This window comes from Myodes glareolus, chromosome 1, assembly GCF_982192425.1.
Source record: "Myodes glareolus chromosome 1, mMyoGla1.1, whole genome shotgun sequence".
NCBI lineage: Eukaryota > Metazoa > Chordata > Mammalia > Rodentia > Cricetidae > Myodes > Myodes glareolus.
Window position 1 is genome coordinate 54,937,582 of NC_142026.1, and position 21,708 is coordinate 54,959,289.

Sequence of the window (21,708 nt, forward strand, 5' to 3'; positions counted from 1 at the left end):
ATTGTAACTGTAATTCTTGCTTGATAACTGTTTTACTATATGCAATTTTACTATGTTAAAGTGAAAGTCTTTCTTTTTTGTTTAAACAGAAAAAGAGTAAATGATGTAGGTGGGTCTTCTTTCTATGTGTTGCTTTCATTGGTTAATTAATAAAGAAACTGCTTGGCCTGATAGGCCAGAACATAGGTGGGTGGAGCAGACAGAACAGAATTCTGGGGGAAAGAAGCAGAGCCAGAGAACTGCCCGCCATGAAGCTGCCAGGTCACACATGCTGAATCTTTCCCAGTAAGCCATGACCTCGTGGTGACATACAGGTTATTAGAAATGAGTTGAATCAATATGTGAGAGTTAGCCAATAAGAGGCTAGAACTAATGGGTCAGGCAGTGTTTAAATGAATACAGTTGCCATGTAATTATTTTGGGTGTAAACTAGTTGGGGAGCCAGGATTCCAGCAGGAACGCAGCCCGCCACTCATATCACAACATGCATTCACCAAACTTCCTGGCTTTTTGATGGGAGCAAGGATAGTGAGAGAGCATCTGACTTGAATTTTGGACTGCTAGTACCTAGGCTTTGAACTACCTTTCATTGCAAGTCAGTGATTGCCACCTTTGTTTAAGGTCAGTGGTTGTTTTTTTGAGTGGGGCAGCATCTTTCAAGACAGAATTTCTCTATGTAACAACCCTAGCTGTCCTGGCACTCACTCTGTAGACCAGGCTGGCCTCAAACTCACAGAGATCCATCTTCCTCTGCCTCCCGAGTGCTGGGAGTAAAGTGCTGGGAATTAAAGTAAATTCTGTAACAACAAAGGGGCCTTTTGTGAAGCAAAAGGGCAGTCAGCTCACCAGAGGCTGGCTCACAATGCTGCTTTTGCTAACCCTGAAATTCATTCTGGAGTGACCCCTTTTCTTTAACAGACCAGTGCAAAACAGAACACTAACAGCAGGAGATCCAGATTTTTGTATAAGACCATTATTTTATTTTTATTTTTATTTATTTACTTACTACTTACTTTTCAAGATAAGATTTCTCCATGTAGTCCTGGCTGTCCTGGAACTCATAGAGCTCTGCCAGTCTGCCTACAGAGTTCCAGGATTAAGGACATGTACCTCCACTGCCCAGTTTAGACTTTCAAGATGGGAAATTAAATGCATAAGCATGAACATGTACACACGCATGCACGCACTGTGCACGCATGCCCACACACATAGAAGTCTACAATGTGAAAAAATTTAGTACAAATCATCACCAAAACCAACACTCACCTCCAAATTTTCCTCACTCCTGTTTCCAGTTCTTCTGTGTCCACGTCTGAGTTCCCATGACCAGGCATCGGTTTACTCTCCTTCCTACTACAGTGCTCCCCTAATCATTGCTTTCATTTTCTGGAGTTTTAGTTAACTTCATTAACTGTGGTCTGAAAACACTTAAAGGGAAAATGCAAAATAAGCCAGACGGTTTATCCACTGTTTTACTAGAAATGGAGCATCTTCTTATATGGACGGTCAAAAATTTGCTCTTCTCTCAAGGTATGTTTGGATCACTGCTAGTGTGGAACCATTAAAAATGGAGTTGTGACATTTGCACAGTAAAGGTGTCAAAGCTAGGTATTATTGTGTGGTATTCTGATTGCATTCTGACAACAAAGCTTGCTTTGAATCTGAGGGTGGAACTAGCCACTAGCTGACCCAAATTAACCATAGAGGTTTTGGAGGACTGATGACAGAGAGAGAGATAGGAAGTAGTAAGTAGGGCTTGGAGAGGACCTCAGACCTTTTTTTTTTTTTGACACTTGCCTGTTTATTTAGTTCTTTAAAAATAGCAACAGTAAAATTCTTTGAGGAGGGCATATAAGCTATCTTGAAGCTTAGAATTAGTCCTTACACAAAGTCAATTTGCTATGTTTTACTTTGCCAAGCGAAGGACAAATTTTATCTTTCAATGGATGGAAACAGTGCTCCAGTTTTCTCCTGAGAAGGTAGTTATATCACCATAATGCAAATGTGTATGCATACTAATAAAACTGGATGATAGTGACCAATTTTCACTTCAACCCATTTGTGACCAAAGATTATCAGTAATTCATCTTTTTATTTATATTTGATTTTATGAATTAAACTTCTTTTTTATTTTGCATCCTACCTGCAGTGTCCCCTCTCTCCTCTCCTTATTCCCTCCCATCGCTTTTTGTCTCTCCTCACATCTATTCCTCCTCTGTTTCCATTCAGGAAGGGACAAGCCTCCCATGAGTATCAACAAAGCATGGCATATCAAGTTGCAGTAAGACTGAGCACTTTCTGTTGTGTTAAGGATGGACAAGGCAACCATTTATGAAGAATAGCTTACAAAATCCAGCCAAAACATTAGGACCATCCCTTGCTCACGCTGTTAAGAGTACAACTAGCAGACGAAGACACACAACTGTCTAGGTTTGTTGCATGAAGATTCTTGGGTTGTTGGTTCCATTTCTTTGAGCTCCTATTAGCCCAGTTTGGTTATTCCTGTGGGTTTTCTTGTGATGTCCTTGACCCCTCTGGCTTGTACAATCCTTCATCTCTTCTCTGTCTTTAGTATTATTATCCCAGCTTGGCCTAATATTTGACTGTTGTTTTCTTTTTTATTGATATTTATTGAGCTCTACATTTTTTCTGCTCCCCTCCCTGTCTCTACCCTCCCCATTTCAGTCCTCACCCAAGGTCCCCATGCTCCCAATTTACTCAGGAGATCTTGTCATTTTCTACTTTCTACTTCCCGTGTAGATTAGATCTATGTAAGTCTCTCTTAGTGTCCGCATTGTTGTCTAGGTTCTCTGGGATTGTGGTTTGTAGGCTGGTTTTCTTTGCTTTATGTTTAAAAACCACCTATGAGTGAGTATGTGTGATAATTGTCTTTCTGTGTCTGGATTACCACACTCAAAATAATGTTTTCTAGCTCCATCCATTTTCCTGCAAATTTCAAGCTGTCTTTATTTTTTCTGCTGTGTAGTACTTCATTGTGTAAATGTACCACATTCTCCTTATCCATTCTTCGGTCAAGGGGCATTTAGGTTGTTTCCAGATTGTGGCTATGACAAACAAAGCTGCTATGAACATAGTTGAGCACATGTCCTTATGGCACAATTGAACATCCTTTGGATATATACCCAAAAGTGGTATTACTGGGTCTTGAGGAAGGTTGTTTCCTAATTTTCTGAGAAATCGCCACACTGACATCCAAAGAGGTTGTACCAGCTTGCATTCCCACCAGCAATGCAGAAGTGTTCCCTTTACCCCACATCCTCTTCAGCATAAGTTGTCATCAGTGTTTTTGATCTTGGCCATTCTTACAGGTGTAAGATGGAATCTCAGAGTTGTTTTGATTTGCATTCTCTGATGACTAAGGATGTTGAACATTTCCTTAAGTGTCTTTCAGCCATTTTAGATTTCTCTGTTAAGAGTTCTCTGTTTAGGTCTGTACTCCATTTTTTTTATTGGATTATGTAATCTTTTGGAGTATAATATCTTGAGTTCTTTGTATATTTTGGAGATTAGACCTCTATTTGATGTAGGGTTAGTGAAGATCTTTTCCCATTCTGTAGGCTTGTCTTGTTTTGTCTTGTTGACTGTGTCCTTTGCTTTACAGAAGCTTTTCATTTTCAGGAGATCCCATTTATTAATTGTTTCTCTCAGTGTCTGTGCTGTTGGGGTTATATTTGGGAAGTGGTTCCCTGTGCCAATGCGTTCAAGTGTACTTCCCACTTTCTCTTCTATAAGGTTCAGTGTGACTGGCTTTATGTTGAGGTCTTTGATCCATTTGGACTTGAGTTTTGTGCATAGTGATACATATGGATCTATTTTCATTCTTCTACATGTTGATATCCATTATGCCAGCACCACTTGTTAAATATGCTTTCTTTTTTTCATTTGATATTTTTTGCTTCTTTATCAAAGATCAGGTGTTCGAAGATGTATGGATTGATATCCGGGTCTTCCATTCAGTTCCACTGGTCCTCCTGTCTGTTCTTATGCCAACACCAGGCTGTTTTCAGTACTGTAGCTCTGGATTAGAGTTTGAAGTCAGGGATTGATGCCTCCAGAGACCTCAGTCCTTTTGTATGGAGGAGTGGAAGAGATAGGAGGTCAGATAGCTTCTCTGCCATTTCTCTGATCATTCAGGTTCTTACCCTGATATCTGCCTCTTTTGTTGTTGTTGTTGTTATTCAAGACAGGATTTCTCTGTGTAACAGCCCTAGTTGTCCTGGAACTAGTTCTGAAAATCAGGCTGGCCTCAAATTCACAGAGATCTACATACCTCTGCCTCCTAAGTGCTGAGATTAAAGGTGTGTACTACTACTACCTGGCTTGGCTCCCAATTTTTTTTATCAATAAAGAATAATTAGATAATACATCATCTAGTGCCCAATGTGGGGCACAAAAGCATTGGTCCCTGGATTTGTAGCTGCTGCAGACAACTGGCAAGCACTGCCACCAGGAGCCACAGCTGCTGCCAGAAGTCACAGTCCCATCAGCCAGAGTTTTCCTCCCTTGTTGCAAGCCCCACAATGGTTTAAGTAAGGAACAACTAGATGAAAGGGTAATCAATTTAGCTAAGATTGACATAACATCAATTATAAGCATTATCATTTTGGTAATTCATGTGTTATCCCTAGAAAACCTATTTGATATCAGTGCCAAATTAAAAATAAATGACCAATAAGATAAAATCCTTAGATAGACATACTAATGGAACTGAGGAAAATATTCACACAGAGACAAGGGCGCTCAGAGCAGAAGTTACTATATCATGGCATTATGAGACTGAATTTATCCAGTTACCATCAGATGATAAGCATGCCCAAGGCTACTTAGAAACCAACTGGGATCCTGTAAAAAGGTTAGATTTGAAGAGACTTAAGAAAGCAATAGTTTCATATGGTATGCATTCTTCTGTGTAGCAGACGTTAAAGTCATAGGCCACTCAGAACACTGGAAAGATTTAGTTATAGCAGTATTGGAAGCTGGCCCTCAGTTACAGTGGAGTACCTAGGGGAGAGATAAAGCTAGACCCATAGAACAGGGAGGTAGAGATAGAAGTTATAAGATTTCCCAAGATCAAATTCTCATTGAGGGACATTATGCTGATGTGGAAAGATAGATTACATTTGATAATAACACCTTGGCTCTATGCCATACAGCAGCTTTGAATCCTTGGGACGAGACTGAAGAAATCAGGAAAGAGGACTGAACCATTTACTAAAATTGTACAAGGCCCAAAGAAGCCTTTAGATGAATGGATTAGAAATAGAGTTGTATTGAATCTCACATTTATGATGCTACTTGGATAGAAGTGACTTCTAAAAAATTTAAGAAAAATCAAAAGGTTGGATGTTTTAATTGTGGTAAACCAGGTCATCTAAAAAGGTACTGTACGCAAGGCATTTCTAGGAACAATGCCTTTTTTTTTCTTAGAGATAATCCAAACAGAGACTCCTGCCTTTTGGAATATGCAGAAGGTGTGGCAAAAGATGACATTGAACTAATGAATGCAGATCAACATGAGACAGACAAAGTAACCCTTTGCAATGCCTTAGGGGCCCTCTCACAGGACCCCATGTCAAATTCAATCATGTGGAAGTCAGAAAACAGTCGACAGGAAATTGAACTTGGGCTGTCATACTTGGGACAAAGTAAGCCCTGATTTCTGTCTTTGAGAAGTGTGTAGGGAATGAGTTAGAGTTGTGAAGTTGCAGAGATATCCTGATTTATCGGGAAGCCAGGCAGTACTTAGAGCCACAATAGGACAGCTCTGGAGGGGTAGAGTTGCAGTAGGACAGCTCTGGGAAGGGTAGAGCCAAATTCTAGCCAAGGAAGAAGTCGAATCACAGGGAACACTTTCCAATCACACACCCTGAAGCTTCAACAAATTAGAATTTTAATGAAGAGTTGTTTACTTTGGCTTCAAGTTTTAGGAGTGTATTTGTATGGTTGTATTGTACAGTAGTCTTGTAACCAGTATTCTTTCCTGTTCATAAGAGCTAAACACATGTACTGTGCATGCATGTATATAACAAATTAGCACACAATGTACTTGAGGCCATTACATTAAAAAAGCATTATTATCTTTATTATAAAGAACAGTAATTATAAATATATTAACATTTGTATATACTAGTAGTGTGTGTTTAAATAGAAAAGGCTTATCTACTGATTAGTTGATAAAATGATTTAGTTACCAGAGGTGCATAAGAATACAGTCTCGGGGGCTGGAGAGATGACTCAGAGGTTAAGAGCACTGGTTGCTCTTCCAAAGGTCCTGAGTTCAATTCCCAGCAACCACATGGTGGCTCACAACCATCTGTAATAAGATCTGGTGCCCTCTTCTGACCTGCAGACATCCATGCAGACAGAATGCTGTATACATAATAAATAAATAAATCTTTTTTTAAAAAAAAAGAATACAGTCTCAGTCAGGTAGTGGTGGTAAAGGCCTTTAAAAGGCCTTTAATCCAAGCCTGGTCTACAGAGCAAGTTTCAGGACAGCCAGGGCTACACACAGAAACCCTATCTCAAAATTCTAAAAAGAAAAGAGAATACAGCCTCAGTCTCAGATTTCCTGAGCAACCGTGGTTCAGTACAGAGTTTGATGTATTGTAAATTCAAAGACTAGAATTATCTCATATAACAAGAATTCACTACAAATGTAAAGATGTATGTATACGAGTATTTGTATCAGCAGGTTCTTCTATTTGTCACATCATTTGCACTTTGTAGGGTAAAAGGGACAACTGGAACAGGAAACCAACCAATCATTGAGCATCCTGATTCTGAATCCAGAGCCAGTGAAAAACAACCTGGATCTGAGACCTGGGCCAGGGTAATATCTTTATCCCTGAACCCAGGACGAAAGACACGTGCCCTGGCTCTGAAACTAGTGCCAAAGAAACACACACTGTCCCCAGAATCAGAGCCAGTGAAAGAAATACGTCCTGGTCCTAAGATAAGATCAAAAAGCTAAAAAGGACCAGTGAAAGAAACACAGTTTGGCCATGAAGTCAGCAATCTCTGCTCCTGATCAACTAAACTAACCAATCCCTCTTCTCCCTGGGAAAACTTTGCCCTTAAGAAGTCCTATATAAGACTCTCTGTCTGTTCAGTTAGAGGCTACCATTTATTCCTCCCTGGCAGAGGCAGCTGGTCTCCTGGACTACTTCCCAAATGAATCTCTTTCTCAAAAGTCTTAGAGTCTAGTCTTCATTTGGCACAGACTAGAAGAACCTGGCTGGGACGTCCCTTGGGGGACTAAGCTGAAAAACCTTGCTGAGATGCTCCCTTAGGGGACCTGAGCAGGGCAGAACAGAAGAACCTTGCCAGAATTCTCCTTAAGGGGGGCTGAACAGGCTACGCAGAAAAAAAAGTAACTTTTCCTCAAAGCTCGAGTAGAATGCTATATTTCTGCAGGGGCTTCCCCTTTAGCAGACTGTTAGAAAAAGAAATTTCTTGGGCCAGAAAAGAAGCAGATAGCTTTACTAAGACATTCCCTTAAGGGAACAGAGCAGAGCTCAGCTGTAGCAGCTCTCCAGAAGAGCAGGATCACTATATCCTGCAGGAAGAGCATCCCCACTGCACCCCAGCTTCAGACAGCCTGGCTTCCCGATAGTCAGGACACCTGTCCTCTAGGGCTGAGCTGTCCTATCGTGGCTCTATTCTCCAGAGCTGTCCTATCGTGGCTCTACCCCTCCAGAGCTGTCCTATTGTGGTTCTACCCCTCCAGAGCTGTCCTATTGTGGCTCTATATTCCAGAGCTGTCCTATTGTGGCTCTACCCCTCCAGAGCTGTCCTATCGTGGCTCTACCCCTCCAGAGCTGTCCTATTGTGGCTCTATATTCCAGAGCTGTCCTATTGTGGATCTACCCCTCCAGAGCTGTCCTATTGTGGCTCTATTCTCCAGAGTTGTCCTATTGTGGCTCTACCCCTCCAGAGCTGTCCTATTGTGGCTCTATTCTCCAGAGCTGTCCTATTGTGGCTCTACCCCTCCAGAGCTGTCCTATTGTGGCTCTATATTCCAGAGTTGTCCTATTGTGGCTCTACCCCTCCAGAGCTGTCCTATTGTGGCTCTACCCCTCCAGAGCTGTCCTATTGTGGCTCTACCCCTCCAGAGCTGTCCTATTGTGGCTCTATATTCCAGAGCTGTCCTATTGTGGCTCTATATTCCAGAGCTGTCCTATTGTGGCTCTATATTCCAGAGCTGTCCTATTGTGGCTCTATATCCCAGAGCTGTCCTATTGTGGCTCTACCCCTCCAGAGCTGTTCTATTGTGGCTCTACCCCTCCAGAGCTGTCCTATTGTGGCTCTATTCTCCAGAGCTGTCCTATTGTGGCTCTACCCCTCCAGAGCTGTCCTATTGTGGCTCTATATTCCAGAGTTGTCCTATTGTGGCTCTACCCCTCCAGAGCTGTCCTATTGTGGCTCTACCCCTCCAGAGCTGTCCTATTGTGGCTCTACCCCTCCAGAGCTGTCCTATTGTGGCTCTATATTCCAGAGCTGTCCTATTGTGGCTCTATATTCCAGAGCTGTCCTATTGTGGCTCTATATCCCAGAGCTGTCCTATTGTGGCTCTACCCCTCCAGAGCTGTCCTACTGTCATTTGACTTCCACATGTGCACAGTGTCACACACACACACACGTGAACATGTGTACCAACAAAACAAACAGACAAAACCAGCCCCTATAATCAAAACCATTGAAGAAAAAAGTGGGGGGTTAAGAATATGATCGATATATATTGTGTAAAAATTTTTTAACTAAAAAAGAGCCGGGCAGTAGTGGTGCACACCTTTAATCCCAGCATCTGGGATGCAGAGCCAGGTAGATATTTGTTAGTTTGAGGTCAGCCTGATCTACAAAGTAAGTTCCAGGACAGTCAGTTAAACAGAGAAACCCTGTCTTGAAAAACTAAAAAACATTAAAAATAAAAAGAAATGTTGGCACAAAGCCCTTAATGGTGCAATTCTTTTGGCAGAGTGAAAACACATGGGGGTGAGGTCTTTTAGGTCTCTTGTGTTACCATGACAATTCCATTGCTTCCTAGGAAAATCAGAGAGGTCATGCAAACCTTTTTTTTCACCTTTGCTCATCTACCTCCCCCTCCATTGTTACGTGTTGCTTTAAAATACTCAAGTTAGAGTTGATGAATAAAAGGATGATTATTTCTGGCATTTAACCAAATGCAAACAAAACTGGGTTTTACTCCAGATAATTCTCAGATAGTGTGCAAAGCTTAGGCTGGCCTGATTCTTTAGACAGCAAGTGATGACCTGTGATAGAAAGCTGTTATAGCGATGACAATCAAGTGTCTCTTCAGTATGAATTCCAGAAACTAAATTATTTCTCTGGCCATAGGATTTTCCCTGATAGTAACATTGAAAAGTATTTTTCTACCATGTGCTTGTTCAAATGGATGAAGGGAAACACTGCCCCTATCTTTTAAACCCTGGTATGAATCTTTTGGTGTTGGATAAAGGATGAATTATGGCTGAAGGTCTTCCCACATTCAATGCATTCAAAGGGCTTTTCTCCACTGTGAGTTCTCATGTGCCTAATTAAGGAAAAGTTGCCATAAAAGGCCTTCTCACACACTGTGCATTCGAAAGGTTTCTCTCCAGTGTGGATCCTACTATGCCGGAGAAAGTTTTCAGGTTGAGTGAAGGCTTTCCCACATTCTCTGCAAACATAAGGCTTCTCTCCAGTGTGGATCCGCATGTGTCGGATGAAGGAAGAGCTATAGTAGAAGGCTTTTGCGCATTCTTTGCATTCCAAGGGTTTTACTCCACTGTGGGTTCTAGTGTGTCGGATGAAAACCGAGTGGTGGGTGAAGGCCTTCCCACATTCATCGCACTCATAGGGCCTCTCGCCAGTGTGAAGCCTCGTGTGTTGAATCAGAGAAGAGTTGTCACCGAAGGCCCTTCCACAGTCTTTGCACTCAAAGGGCTTCACTCCAGTATGGGTCCTCTGATGCCTGATAAAAGTGGAGCGCTGGGTAAAGGCCTTTCCACACTCACTGCACTCGTATGGCTTCTCTCCAGTGTGGATCCGCATGTGCTGCATGAAAGATGAGCTGACACAAAACGCTTTCCCACACTCTTTGCACACAAAGGGCTTTTCCCCGGTATGGGTCATGCTGTGGTGGAGAAACGTCGAGTGGTGAGTGAAGGTTTTGCCACAGTCTTTGCACTCATAGGGCTTCTCTCCAGTGTGGGTTCTCTTGTGCTTCACCAATGTGGAGGAGTGAATAAAGGACTTTCCGCACTGGCCGCACTCGTACAGCTTCTTTCCAGTGTGAATCTTCAAATGCTGAACAAACGAGGAGCTGTAGCAAAAAGCTTTCCCACACTCTTTGCACAGGAACGGCTTCTCTGCAGAGTGTGTCCCCTTGTGCTGGAGGAAAGTGGAGCGATGGGAGAAGGTCTTCCCACATTCTGTGCACTCGTAGGGTTTGTCTCCGGTGTGCAGCCGCCGGTGCTCAGTGAGGTGAGAACTGCGCTTGAAGGCCTTCCCACACTCGACGCACTTATGTAGCTTCTCCCCAGTGTGAATCCTCATATGCTGAACAAAGCCAGCCGTGGAACGACAGATTTTCCCACACACACTGCATTCATAAGGCTTTGCTCCAGCATGAATCTGCTGGTGCCGTACTAAGGTCCGATTGTTCCTAAACACTTTCCCACAGTCTTTACACTGATAAAGGCTCCCTACATCAACCACAGGCTCTTTTTCTGGTCCTTGAGAATCATGTTCATGGTAAGAATCTCGTGGAGTGGCTTGCTCCTGAAAGACTTGTAAACAGAGACCATCATCTGTCTCCAAAGCCTCATGATTATAAGCCAGCTCTCCAGGGCATGTCTTCTTGGAAGAGTCTGTTGTCCTTGTGGTCCCACCTGGCATTTCTGACCATGTTTCTTTATCCTTGGTCTGCCCTACCTTGAAGTCCTCTGAGGATCTCTGTGACAGTTGTTCTTGGAAATAGAAAGTCCGTGGAGAAGCACTGGGTTTTGAGGAGTCAGTGGACTTTACTTCTTCACCTAAAGAAAACCAACAAGAACAGGTATCTGTTTACTAGTAAACAGAACCAAGCACCAACGAAGCAGAAGATGAAAATATTGCCTCTGAAGGTGATTACTGCATTCATGTCTGTCCTAAAACCATGTCTGCAAGTTCTTTTTCATTCACTCAGGCTTGGACTCTTAACATCTTTCAGTGGAAACATAAGAGGAGAAGCTAGGACGGAGAGAGAACCAAGAACAGAGAGGACACTCCCAACTCCAGTATAGGGGAGGTGGGCAAAGAAATGGGTATAATGTGGTACAAGGAAGCATCATGATGCTAAAACAACAGAGAAGTTGGGCCTGGATAGAAGGCCAATAGAGATCAGCAGAGGATATGCAGAAATATTGGTGTGTGATCCTATTTCTCAGGAAGAGTAAGAGTTACCAAGCAGAAGAAATGAGGGGTGTGGTTGGAGAGACAGATACTGTAGTGAGTGAGGACAGAGTGCAAAGGTTTGACAGAATCCTGAATACCAAGCATAAGGTGAAGAAGGTGAGAACTGTGGAAATGAGGAAGGAGACAGGTAAGGACAGAAAACACACATCGTCAGGATTCTGGCACGCAGAAGTGAAGGAGGGGGAGAAGCTCAGATGTACTGGGTCTGCTGCCGTGAGTAAGGACTACGGGAACAGAACACACACAGAGCCAACAGCATTTACATAAGATCAGTGACCTAACACAGGCAAATCAACACTAGGAACAACAGTAAGGATCTATAGGAAAAGAAGTTAAAAATACAATGCTTATTCTTCCAAAATTCATCTACAAATGTAATATTAATTCCATCTCCCCTCCCCAGAGTAGCTATCATTATGACAACAAACCAAAGCAAATGCAGGTTGAGATGGAAATCCGAGCCACCACTATGGAAATCAGACCTGAGGTTTCTCAAAAACACTAAGAACAGGATTGACATATGATCCAGTTACACCACTCCTAGCTTTACCCAAAGGTATCTAAGTCCACACAGCACAGAGGTAGACACCTGCATAGCCATGTGTGGAGCACTATTCACACAGCTAAGTTGTCTGAGTAAGGGCAGAGTGTAGGGTGGGGTGTGACGTCAGGGGACCACAGGTGAGGACTCTATGTTCTGAGCAATTGAGATCCTCCAGGCTGAGGAATCTCAGCACAGCTGACCTTGGTGACCACGGCCACTCTCAGCCCCCTTAGTGCCCACGGCCACTCTCAGCCGCCTACCTGTGCAGGGGCTTTGGGAGAGGTCTCTCTTCACCATCCATACTCCCTGCCGATGCTCCTGGAGGTAGATCACCTCTGGTATAGGAACACGATACCCTGGCATGAGAAATACAGAAAGCAGCATTTACAGGTAAGGACAGAATTACAAATTCATGTTTACAGTGTGCATGTATTGGCACATTGCCAGGAAATCAGGGCAGGAGATAGAGTCCTGGCCTTGGAAGGCATTCTCTGTCAGTTTGAGTCAGAAACATCCGACCTGCTTGGAGAGCACAGTTCCCTAGCGATGCCTGTTTCAAACTGAAATGAAAGCAGAGGGCATTTCTGGCCATAAGCACCCAGCATGTGGGTTTCAGAGCTCCCAAGTAACTGTGGTGTTTAAGGATGACTGAGAAACACGGGACCCTCAAACTGAGGATGAGCATCTACGGACAGTTGTTTGTGGCAGGCCTACTGCTCAGTTGCTGCATCATCCTGCATCCCTTCGAGGGACAGCCTGAGGACTTAGAGCAGGAGGAAGGTGACAGGAGAACGGTGCCGGCTGCTGCCTAGCAGGAGCCAGCGCACCTCTGGGCGTCTAAGCAGATGGAATCACACGCCTGGCTTGCTATGAATCTAGTATGACAAAACTTCTTTACTTTTAGTCAAACATGAAGGCTCACAGAAAGAAATGGGGCTGAGGCAGCCATAGGAAAATCACTGAAAATCCCACATGGCAGACAAAACAGTTAGAATTTGCTGGGCAAAGGCTCACTGACAGCTGCCACATGCCTGGCACTGAGCTTGGTGGTGGGACCTTGGGGGCGGAGCACTGAACCTACCTTCATTGAGCTCCCTGTTCTCGGGGACTCTGCTCGGCTGGTTCCCACATCCAGAATGCTATTCCTGGAACACACCCAACACTAACACACAAACCAACATGTTTACTCCACTGTGGACACAAGGCTGGCAGAACCCAAGCCGTTTGAGTACCTGGGGAAAGGGAGACTTGGGCTTCCCCTCAGTTCCTACTTTGCACTGAAGGTAAAGTGGCTTCCGTGGAAGACACTTGGGTTTGTCTGTTATGTAGACTACTGTAGCCCTGAGGTGCTCCAAGTTCTGTTCTAGGCAGTCTGGATATTGGCTTACTTGCTTCACAGGTGTTACTAAAGGGCTGCACTAACATGAAACCATCTGGATAATGACATGAGGTCAGCAAGCTCATAATCACCTCTCAAGATTGGGCCTGGGAGGTGATTTCTTTTCTGCAGAGGCTAGCCAACAAGAGCAGAGGACTCAACAATAAGTTGCTACTTGGCACAGGCTTTAGGATATATGTGTCAAAAATGGAGGTGGCAGGAGCTAAAGAAGTCACTTGGCTAAGGCTGTGCTGCTGTGAGACACCAGCAGCACCAGGAACAAAACACCTTATTATCACCAAGCTGCTCTTGAGCGTCTGATCCTTGCACCCTGGCCTCTCATTTGTCTGCATCACAGCTGAATCAACCTCCTGGAGAGCTCCATCCTGGTGAGCCCTGCTGGCTGGGCTGTGAGGCCATCTCACTCAGCCCTGCTGAGTAGTCACCTTCCCTTCTGTGGGGATGTGGAACAATGACATCTGATTGCCTGCCTGACAGTAAAGAGGACCATGTTTCCTATGTAATGATCCCTGATGGAGACACTCAGAAACTGAGCGGGAAGCTGTCATATCATAGTAAGCTGAGGCTGCAGGAACATCGGTGGTGACTGCAACCAGCAATGCCTACATAGGGTGCAATGAAGGCAGCTTTAAGCTCTGCACCCAGAAGAGAAATGGGTCCTTACCCAGGGAGACCAGAAGCCCACATGTCTCCATCATCACCTCCTGGTACAACGCTCTCTGAGAGAGGTCTAGATGTTCCCATTCCTCCACGGTGAAGGTTACAGCCACATCTTCAAATGAAACCAAGGCCTGGGATAATAAACAGAGGTAGTTGGGTGGCTGTGTAGATCACATGCAAAACTGGAGCCTGTTTCATGGTTATGGGCAAGAATGCAGGAACAGAGTCTGACTGCGGATCTTCTCTTAAGGAACTGGCCTGGCATAGACAATAACCTGTGATGTTAGAAGAGCCCAGCCTGGGTAGCTTAGTCAGTAGAGCATAAGACTCTTAATCTCAGGGTCGTGGGTTCAAGCCCCATGTTGATCACCAAATGTAGCACTGATTCTAATTGGTCTTAATAATAAAAACCCGGAGTCAGATATTAAAAGCTGACAGATCAGAGAAGCAGAGCAGCCAGTCATTAGTTCTTACCTCTTTGAAATCCTCAGACTGAATGGAGTATCCTGTCTCTACAAGTCCCCAGAATAAATGTCATCTCTATGAAACCTCAGACTGAAATCTGAGCTCCTGTCTCCTCCAGCCTTATATTCCTCTCTCCACCCAGCCATATCACTTCTGGTCTCCATCCCTGTAGTGCTGAGATTAAAGGTGTGAACCACCACCACTTGGCTCTGTTTCTCTTTTAGACTGATTCAGTCTCGTTTAGCCCAGGGTGTCTTTGAACTCACAGAGATCCATCTGCTACAGTCTCTCTCGAGTGCTGGGATTAAAAGTGTGTGCCACCACTGCCTGGCCTCTATGGCTATCTAGTGTGGCTAGCTCCACATTCATCTTCAGGAAAGCTTTATTTGTTAAAGAACAAACAAATATCACCACAGAGCTTAGGGAGGGGACGAGGACACTGTAACTCAAACAATGACAACCACCTCAGCTGCTGAGCCTCACTGGTCTGCCCAGCATAGACTAGTAACCAGGACAGTCAGGCTACACACAGAGAAACCCTGTCTAAAAAAAAAAAAAAAAAAAAAGCTTCTTCCTCAGCGCTACCTGCAAGGTAGAAAACCAAGCACATGCTGCCTAGCGGCTTCCGGAAGTTTCTGGTCCACAACGTCAAGGAGCTGGAGGTGCTGCTGATGTGCAACAAATCTTACTGTGCTGAGATCGCTCACAGTGTTTCTTCCAAGAAGCGAAAAGCCATGGTAGAAAGAGCAGCACAGCTGGCCATCAGCGTCACCAGTCCCAACGCCAGGCTACGCGTGAAGAGAATGAGTAGATGGCTTGCATGAGTGTTTTATTTGTGTTTAAATAAAACCACAAAAACTAAAAAAAAAGTACGTGAAGCCAGGGCATGTGTTTATTGCTCTAGTTGGTGGCGTAGATCTGGGAGAGCAGGGCCTAAAACTCATGTGACAGCCAACTTTATTCAGAGCATCAGACAATTTATACTCCAAAGGTTAAGAGTCACCTGAGTAATGTGTATAATTCCAAGGACAAGCTGCACGTGGCAAAAACATGTTTTCCACAGAGTCTAATGAATAACAGCTGAAGTAAACTCACTCCTGTCCACGACACCTGGAAGGAACACAAAAACACATTCCAAGGACAATTCTGTGCTTTGAACAAACTGAGGTCACAAGATCTTGTCTTCTTGGAGTTTCCTCACGAACACTCAAAATGACTTCGCATGACTCCACACTTGGACAGTGTTCCAACAGGCTGGGAAGATGGCTGCGGTGGAGTGTTGTGGCACAAGGACAGGATTTCGGATTCCCAGGGCCCATGGATACGCCGGCTGGCAAAGGATCTCCAGAGCAAGACGGCTAGCTTGACGAACCGGAAGGTCAGCTCTGTATCCAACTGGGAGACACGGCCTCAATAGATCAGGTGTAGAGCAGCTGATGCCAGACATCAGCCTGAGGTAACACACACACACACACACACACACACACACACGGACAGAGACAGACAGACAGACAGACAGACAGAGACGGGGGGGGAGAGAAAGAGAGAGAGAACCCTCTTGGAAACCCTCCCATCCTGGCGGGCCCTGCTGGCTAGCCTGTGAAGGCATCTCACTCAACCCTGCTGAGCTGGTCCCCCCATCTGTGGGGCTGTGGGACAATGACTGACTGAATGACAGTGATGAGAAGGACTAGAACTCTTTCATAATAATCCCTGATGGAGACACCAAGAAAGCTGAGGCTGCAGGAGGATGCCTGTACATTCAGACAGACAGGCAGAAACACAGACACACACAGACACACCTGCTTCTGCCTTCTGAGTGCTGGGATGAAAGGCATTAGTCACTATGTGTTGTAGTCATTTTAGACTACATTTTAGAAGAAGAAACTTCAACTGAGAAAACCCCTCCATAGGATCAGCCTGTGTGCAAGCCCGTGGATCAACCTGTACGCAAGCCCCTGGGTCAGCCTGAGTGCAAGCCCGTGGACCAGCCTGTGTGCAAGCCCGTCGATCCGCCTGTGTGCAAGCCCATGGATCCGCCTGTGTGCAAGCCCGTGGATCAGCCTGTGTGCAAGTCCATGGATCAGCCTGTGTGCAAGCCTCTGGGTCAGCCTGTGCGCAAGCTTCTGGGTCAGCCTGTGTGCAAGCCTCTGGGTCAGCCTGTGCGCAAGCTTCTGGGTCAGCCTGTGTGCAAGCCTCTGGGTCAGCCTGTGTGCAAGCCTCTGGGTCAGCCTGTGTGCAAGCCTGTGGGGCACTTTCTTGGTTGATAACTTATGCAGGAGGTCCCCACATACTATAAGTGGTGCTACCTCTGGGTAGGTGGTCCTGAGGTGTATAGAAAATAAACTGAGCAAACCAATAGGCAGCTCTCCTCCATGGCTTTTGCATCAGTTTCTATCCCAGAACTGATGAACTACAAGCTGTAAGATGAAATAAACCCTTTCCTCCCCAAGTTGTTTTTGGTTACGGTGTTTGATCACAGCAATAGAAACTCCAAGACACCATCCGTGCCTGGTTCACACTATTCTCTAAGATTACTTACATATCTGGTAACCAAGTGACCAAGGACAGTGGCCTCCATGGCTCTGTGAATGTGGGTAGCAACCTGAAGCATGGTATCTGTCTTGGGCAAGGATGTGGCATAGGTAAGGATTTGCCAGCCACACAATCTCACCATCCTTAGAAACATGAATGCAACTTCTGAGAGACCATGACCCCAATGCCCTCTCATGTTTCCTTGAAAAAAGTCTAACTTTCTTCATGAGGCACCTCAGCCTGGGAGGACTCCTGAAGTCCTCATTTCCACACTCACCAGTGAAAACCTTGCAGAGTGTACTTTGGGTGTCACACAGGCTTCCCTACCCCGCTGTGGGCTACCAGTGGAGACAGTGTCCTGTCTACTTGTGAAGCACACTGGGAAAGCGCAAAGCAGCACATATTCAAGGGGTGGCTTGGAAGTAGATCTGGGGACTGCTGCAGCAACCTCCACCAAGACATAACACCCCATCTGCATGGCAGCTCCCTATGCTCAGGAAGTAAAACTCAGGGGTTTTAGGAAGTTCTGGAAACCAATCAGATTCATTATACCCCTGGAGATAGTTTGTGAGCTACTATGCGGTTGCTAGGATTTTAACTCAGGACCTCTGGAAGTCAGTGTCCCTAACCTCTGAGCTATCTTTCCAGCCTCCCTTGTGATAGTTTAAATGTAACTGGCCCCCTTAAGCTCATAGGGAGTGGCACTACTAGGAGGTATGACTTTGTTGGGAGTAGGTATGATGGAAGTGTGTCACTGTGGAGGTGGGCTTTGAGGTCTCGTAGATGCTGAGGACACAGTCTATGTTTCAGACCATTTCCTGTTGCCCGTGGGATCAGGATGTGCTCCTTCTCCACTCTCAGCTCCTTCTCCAGCACCGTGTCTGCCTGCCTGCCACTATGCTATACTCCCTCCATGATGAGAATGGAATAAGCCTCTGAAACTGTAAGGCACAAAATCAAATATTTCCTCTGTAACTGTGTGCCATGGTCATGGCATTTCTTTACAGCAACAGAAACCCAAAGGCATCCCTCTCCCCAGGCATGTCGAAGTAGTAAGGCCTACCAAGAGATAGCACCTGTTGAGCGTACCTGGAAAGAGGTTCAGACCCTACCAATGCCTGAAAGAGCTATACTCTAAAATGTTGAGATGCCTGCAGGTAGTGCAGTGTGCTGTACATTTCCAGCTCTTTCGAGTCGTCACCCAGGCTAGAATGGCTGTGGTACAGCTGTGGAGTCATTGTGCTGCTGTAAATACCACGGCCACTGTTCCTGTAAATAACCCAATAAAACTCATTGGCTCACCCAATGGGGCCTTGATACTATCTTTACTCTGGTCTGTTGTTAGTGTCCTGTGTGGGGTGGGGACATTTGTTCACATCATCCACACAACAGGGTCAAAGTGACAAAAGGGGGTACACAAGCTTGAGGCTTTAGGGAAGGCAGCGAGATGAATGGGACGGTGACTCGAAGACTGCAACCATGGCGGAAGGTGGAGATTCAATCTGAGGACGACGGGGCCTCAGAGGGTAGGGTCTCTCTCACTAACCACTTACTAAATAAATAATACACACCCTACCCTTGTAGGAGTCCACATTCCAGGGTTGGGGATGGACCTGCAGTAACATGTTAGCAGGCAGCTGGGGAGAGAGCACAGTGGCAGAGGCCTCGCCTCACATGTGACACTTGGGATTGATCAACAACAATCCCAACAGAGTTTGGGAACAACAGAGTTTGGGTATCAGCACTTGTGCTGAATGAAGTCAGATAATTCTAAGGGTTTTGAAAACAAAAGGGGATGGAATGAGGGCGACTGGGAGAAACGTTAAAGGAAGCACGCAGGGAAGGGCTCTCTGAAATGACCCAGAACTGAGGCAGGATAGAGTTACAGGAACATTGCAGGGACCTGAGGGTAGGGAGAGATGCTTGTGCATCACTCTACAGGCCACCTGAAGCCCCTCACCAGCTAGAAGCAAGAACGCAGCACAGGGCCAAGATGGCTCAGTGGCTAAGACCACCACATGATGCTCTTGATGAGGATCCAGGTTTAATTCCCATCACCCACATGGCAGCTGTCTGTAACTCCAGTTTCAGGGGATCTGATGCCCACTTCTCGCCTCCCCGGGTACCAGGCATACACATGGTGCACATAAAATACACAAAGGCAAAAAATTCAGACACAGAAAATTAAATATATTTTTAAAAGAATGCAGCATTATTAACAGTTGCTGGGGAGGCTGCTGGCACAGTTAGTACTTCTATATTAGAGGGCTTTTTTATGTTGAAGGAACAAGTCAGGCTGAGGCTTGAACATGTGTGACCTTGGGTGGGGCCTCCCTCCTCCCCCCAGACTCAAACATATTGGCTAACTGTTTACAATAAAGCTAGCTAGCCTGCTTTCCTGACCATGTGAGCCAGAATTTAACACGAATAACTGTAGTCCTGTCAGGGTCTCCTCAGGAAGAAGAGACCATTCCATTAGGTCTCTTACAATAACTTCAATCACACCAAAATCCTGAATGACTTTTGTTACAAAAGAAAAAAAAACACACACCTCTCTCTCAGAGATGCCCACATCCATGCTTCCATGCTTTTGAGTATGTCTGGTCTTCGTGAGGAAACCCCTTCTCCCCTCTTAAGCCCCTATTATAATGTTTTCATTAAACCCTAACTGCTTCAAACCAGGCTAACTCTGAAAATTCTTTTCAACATCGAAGCAGTGAGTTCTGGCTTGACATGAGTTTGAGGTACCTAAAAGTACAAGGGAATTCCTTAGACAGGATCTGTGCCTTCCCTGTCTGTACACCTCAAATGATGAGAGAGCAAAGTTGGGATGGGCTGATACCACAGGCCAGGTGAGGTAAAGTGAGGTTGTCTAGCCCTAGCCTTCTGAGATGTGTCAGCAATTAAAGTGCATGCCGGATAACTAAGAGAACTGGAGTTAGAAAATTCACGGAAATGCTGTGTGGGCCTAGGGACCTGTCTGTAAGTCTAGCTTCAAAAGGGGGAGACAGGGGAGCCCAGAGCAAGCTAGCTAGCAAGCTTGGCCATCCCCACAAGCTCTAGGTTTGATTGAGAGACCTTGGAAGTGTGCTGGAAGATGACTCCCGTCGTCAAACTCGAGTTTGAGCATGCATGCCCACAATTGTACCTGCACTTTCAACCGCGTGTAGCGGCACACATGCACACACACACGCACGTACACATACACGAAAACGTAAAAAGTAGTCCTAAAAGTGATCAGGACCATGCTGACAGTGAACAGTGTGGCATGCTGGAAAATAACTGTGGGTCCGCTGGGCATGTGAATCCCAAAAGCACCGTCATTAACGAATATTTTAACGGATATCCTTTGCAGTACGGATTCAGTGCTGTTCGGGGGCAAGCCAAATTCGCTATGAAGACAAACCCAGTCTCTTTGCCTGCCAGCAGACCACCCTGCCGATTACACGGATGCTCCCGAAGCCACACCCACAGAGTGATGCTGCCTGGGTCCTGCTGAGTACAAGACCCAAACCACACGCATGCCGGCTCCAGTTCTCTCAGGACAGAATTATTACGGACATTCCATTACAGACCCAGGGGACGGACGCCAAGGGCGCGGAAGAGCAGGGCTCAAGGTTAGAGCTCAACACGGGAGCCTCCTGAGGTCCCCGCTGCTTCCAGATCCAGAGCACTAACGCGGAAAGGGTCGGAAGTTCCAGGATCAAGTACCCAAGCAAATGGCCTGAGAGCAGAGAACCTCCACTCACCTGTGCAGGCGTCGCCATGGGAACCACTTGTAGTGAGGCCCCGAAAAGCAAGCGGCGGGGGAGTGCTATTCAGCCGCGAAGGAGGACGCGCTCCGAGCGAAAGGTGGAAGTGAATCCTCCGTCCTCGGGTTTCTTCTGCGCTCTTCTCCATTCAATGGAGCCCGCTTCTGCCCAAAGCAGTGAACCGCTGGGGAGGCGGAACGGGAACCAAGTGACCAAACGTCAGAAGTCCCGCCGCCCCGGTTCCCAGGAACGCCCACTACTGAGTGCGTCATTTCTCAGACCGCGGCTCTGCCTTCTGGGAAATGTAGTCTTTTTTTTAATCACCCTTCACCCTTCTCCCACCCACCCCCCACCCCCTGCGGCACTTGGAACGCACTTCCTGTTCGCTGTGAAACAGTATGCTTTATGAAAAAAGCATTTGTGTAGAAGGATCATTCCTGACACTTGGTAGTGTTATCGTTACCATCACCCAACGCTTTGGCAAAATATCTAGCCACTCCAAGCGCTGGCACTTCCGGGTTCCAGGGCTGTGCAGGCACCATCAAGCGCTCAGACAAATTACGTCGCCACCCAGGGCCCTATGTGACCTACAGGCAGCGTGGTCACGTGACCTACGCTTACCACAGTACATTCCCCACCCCTCCACACCCACCCTCAAACACACAGTCTGGACACTGAGCTGGTCACGCCCCGTCCACGCTCTCTTCATGTACTAACTTCCTCAGACCTGCACACGTGTGTTTTTTCTCGCTCAATAAACTCTTAAAGTGGGTTTCGTTGTGTGTCTCCTGATCTGTTCTTGTTCGCGCCCCCGTAATTCCAGGTAGTCTTCTATCCTAATATCTTTAAATTGTCTCCTTCTCTGTTTGTCTTCA

General features: G+C 45.7%; 1 protein-coding gene across 6 annotated transcripts; it reads right to left on the bottom strand.

Annotated features, from left to right (window-relative positions):
- Positions 1-5,888: 5,888 nt before the first annotated feature.
- Positions 5,889-21,074, bottom strand: LOC125403094 (uncharacterized). 6 transcript variants are annotated; one of them, XM_085691524.2, is made up of 5 exons: positions 20,831-21,074; positions 15,550-15,656; positions 14,086-14,212; positions 12,283-12,378; positions 5,889-11,057 (listed from the first exon to the last, which is right to left on the bottom strand). In XM_085691524.2, exons 3-5 carry the CDS (start codon positions 14,117-14,119, stop codon positions 9,463-9,465), a joined length of 1,725 nt encoding a protein of 574 aa, XP_085547650.2. In that variant the 5' UTR covers positions 14,120-14,212; positions 15,550-15,656; positions 20,831-21,074; the 3' UTR covers positions 5,889-9,462. The 6 variants fall into 6 exon arrangements, with proteins under 6 accessions (XP_085547650.2, XP_087762555.1, XP_048294231.3 ...); XM_087906429.1 differs by having other exon boundaries at positions 15,132-15,656; XM_048438274.3 differs by having other exon boundaries at positions 15,550-15,941.
- Between the last annotated feature and the right edge of the window lie 634 nt (positions 21,075-21,708).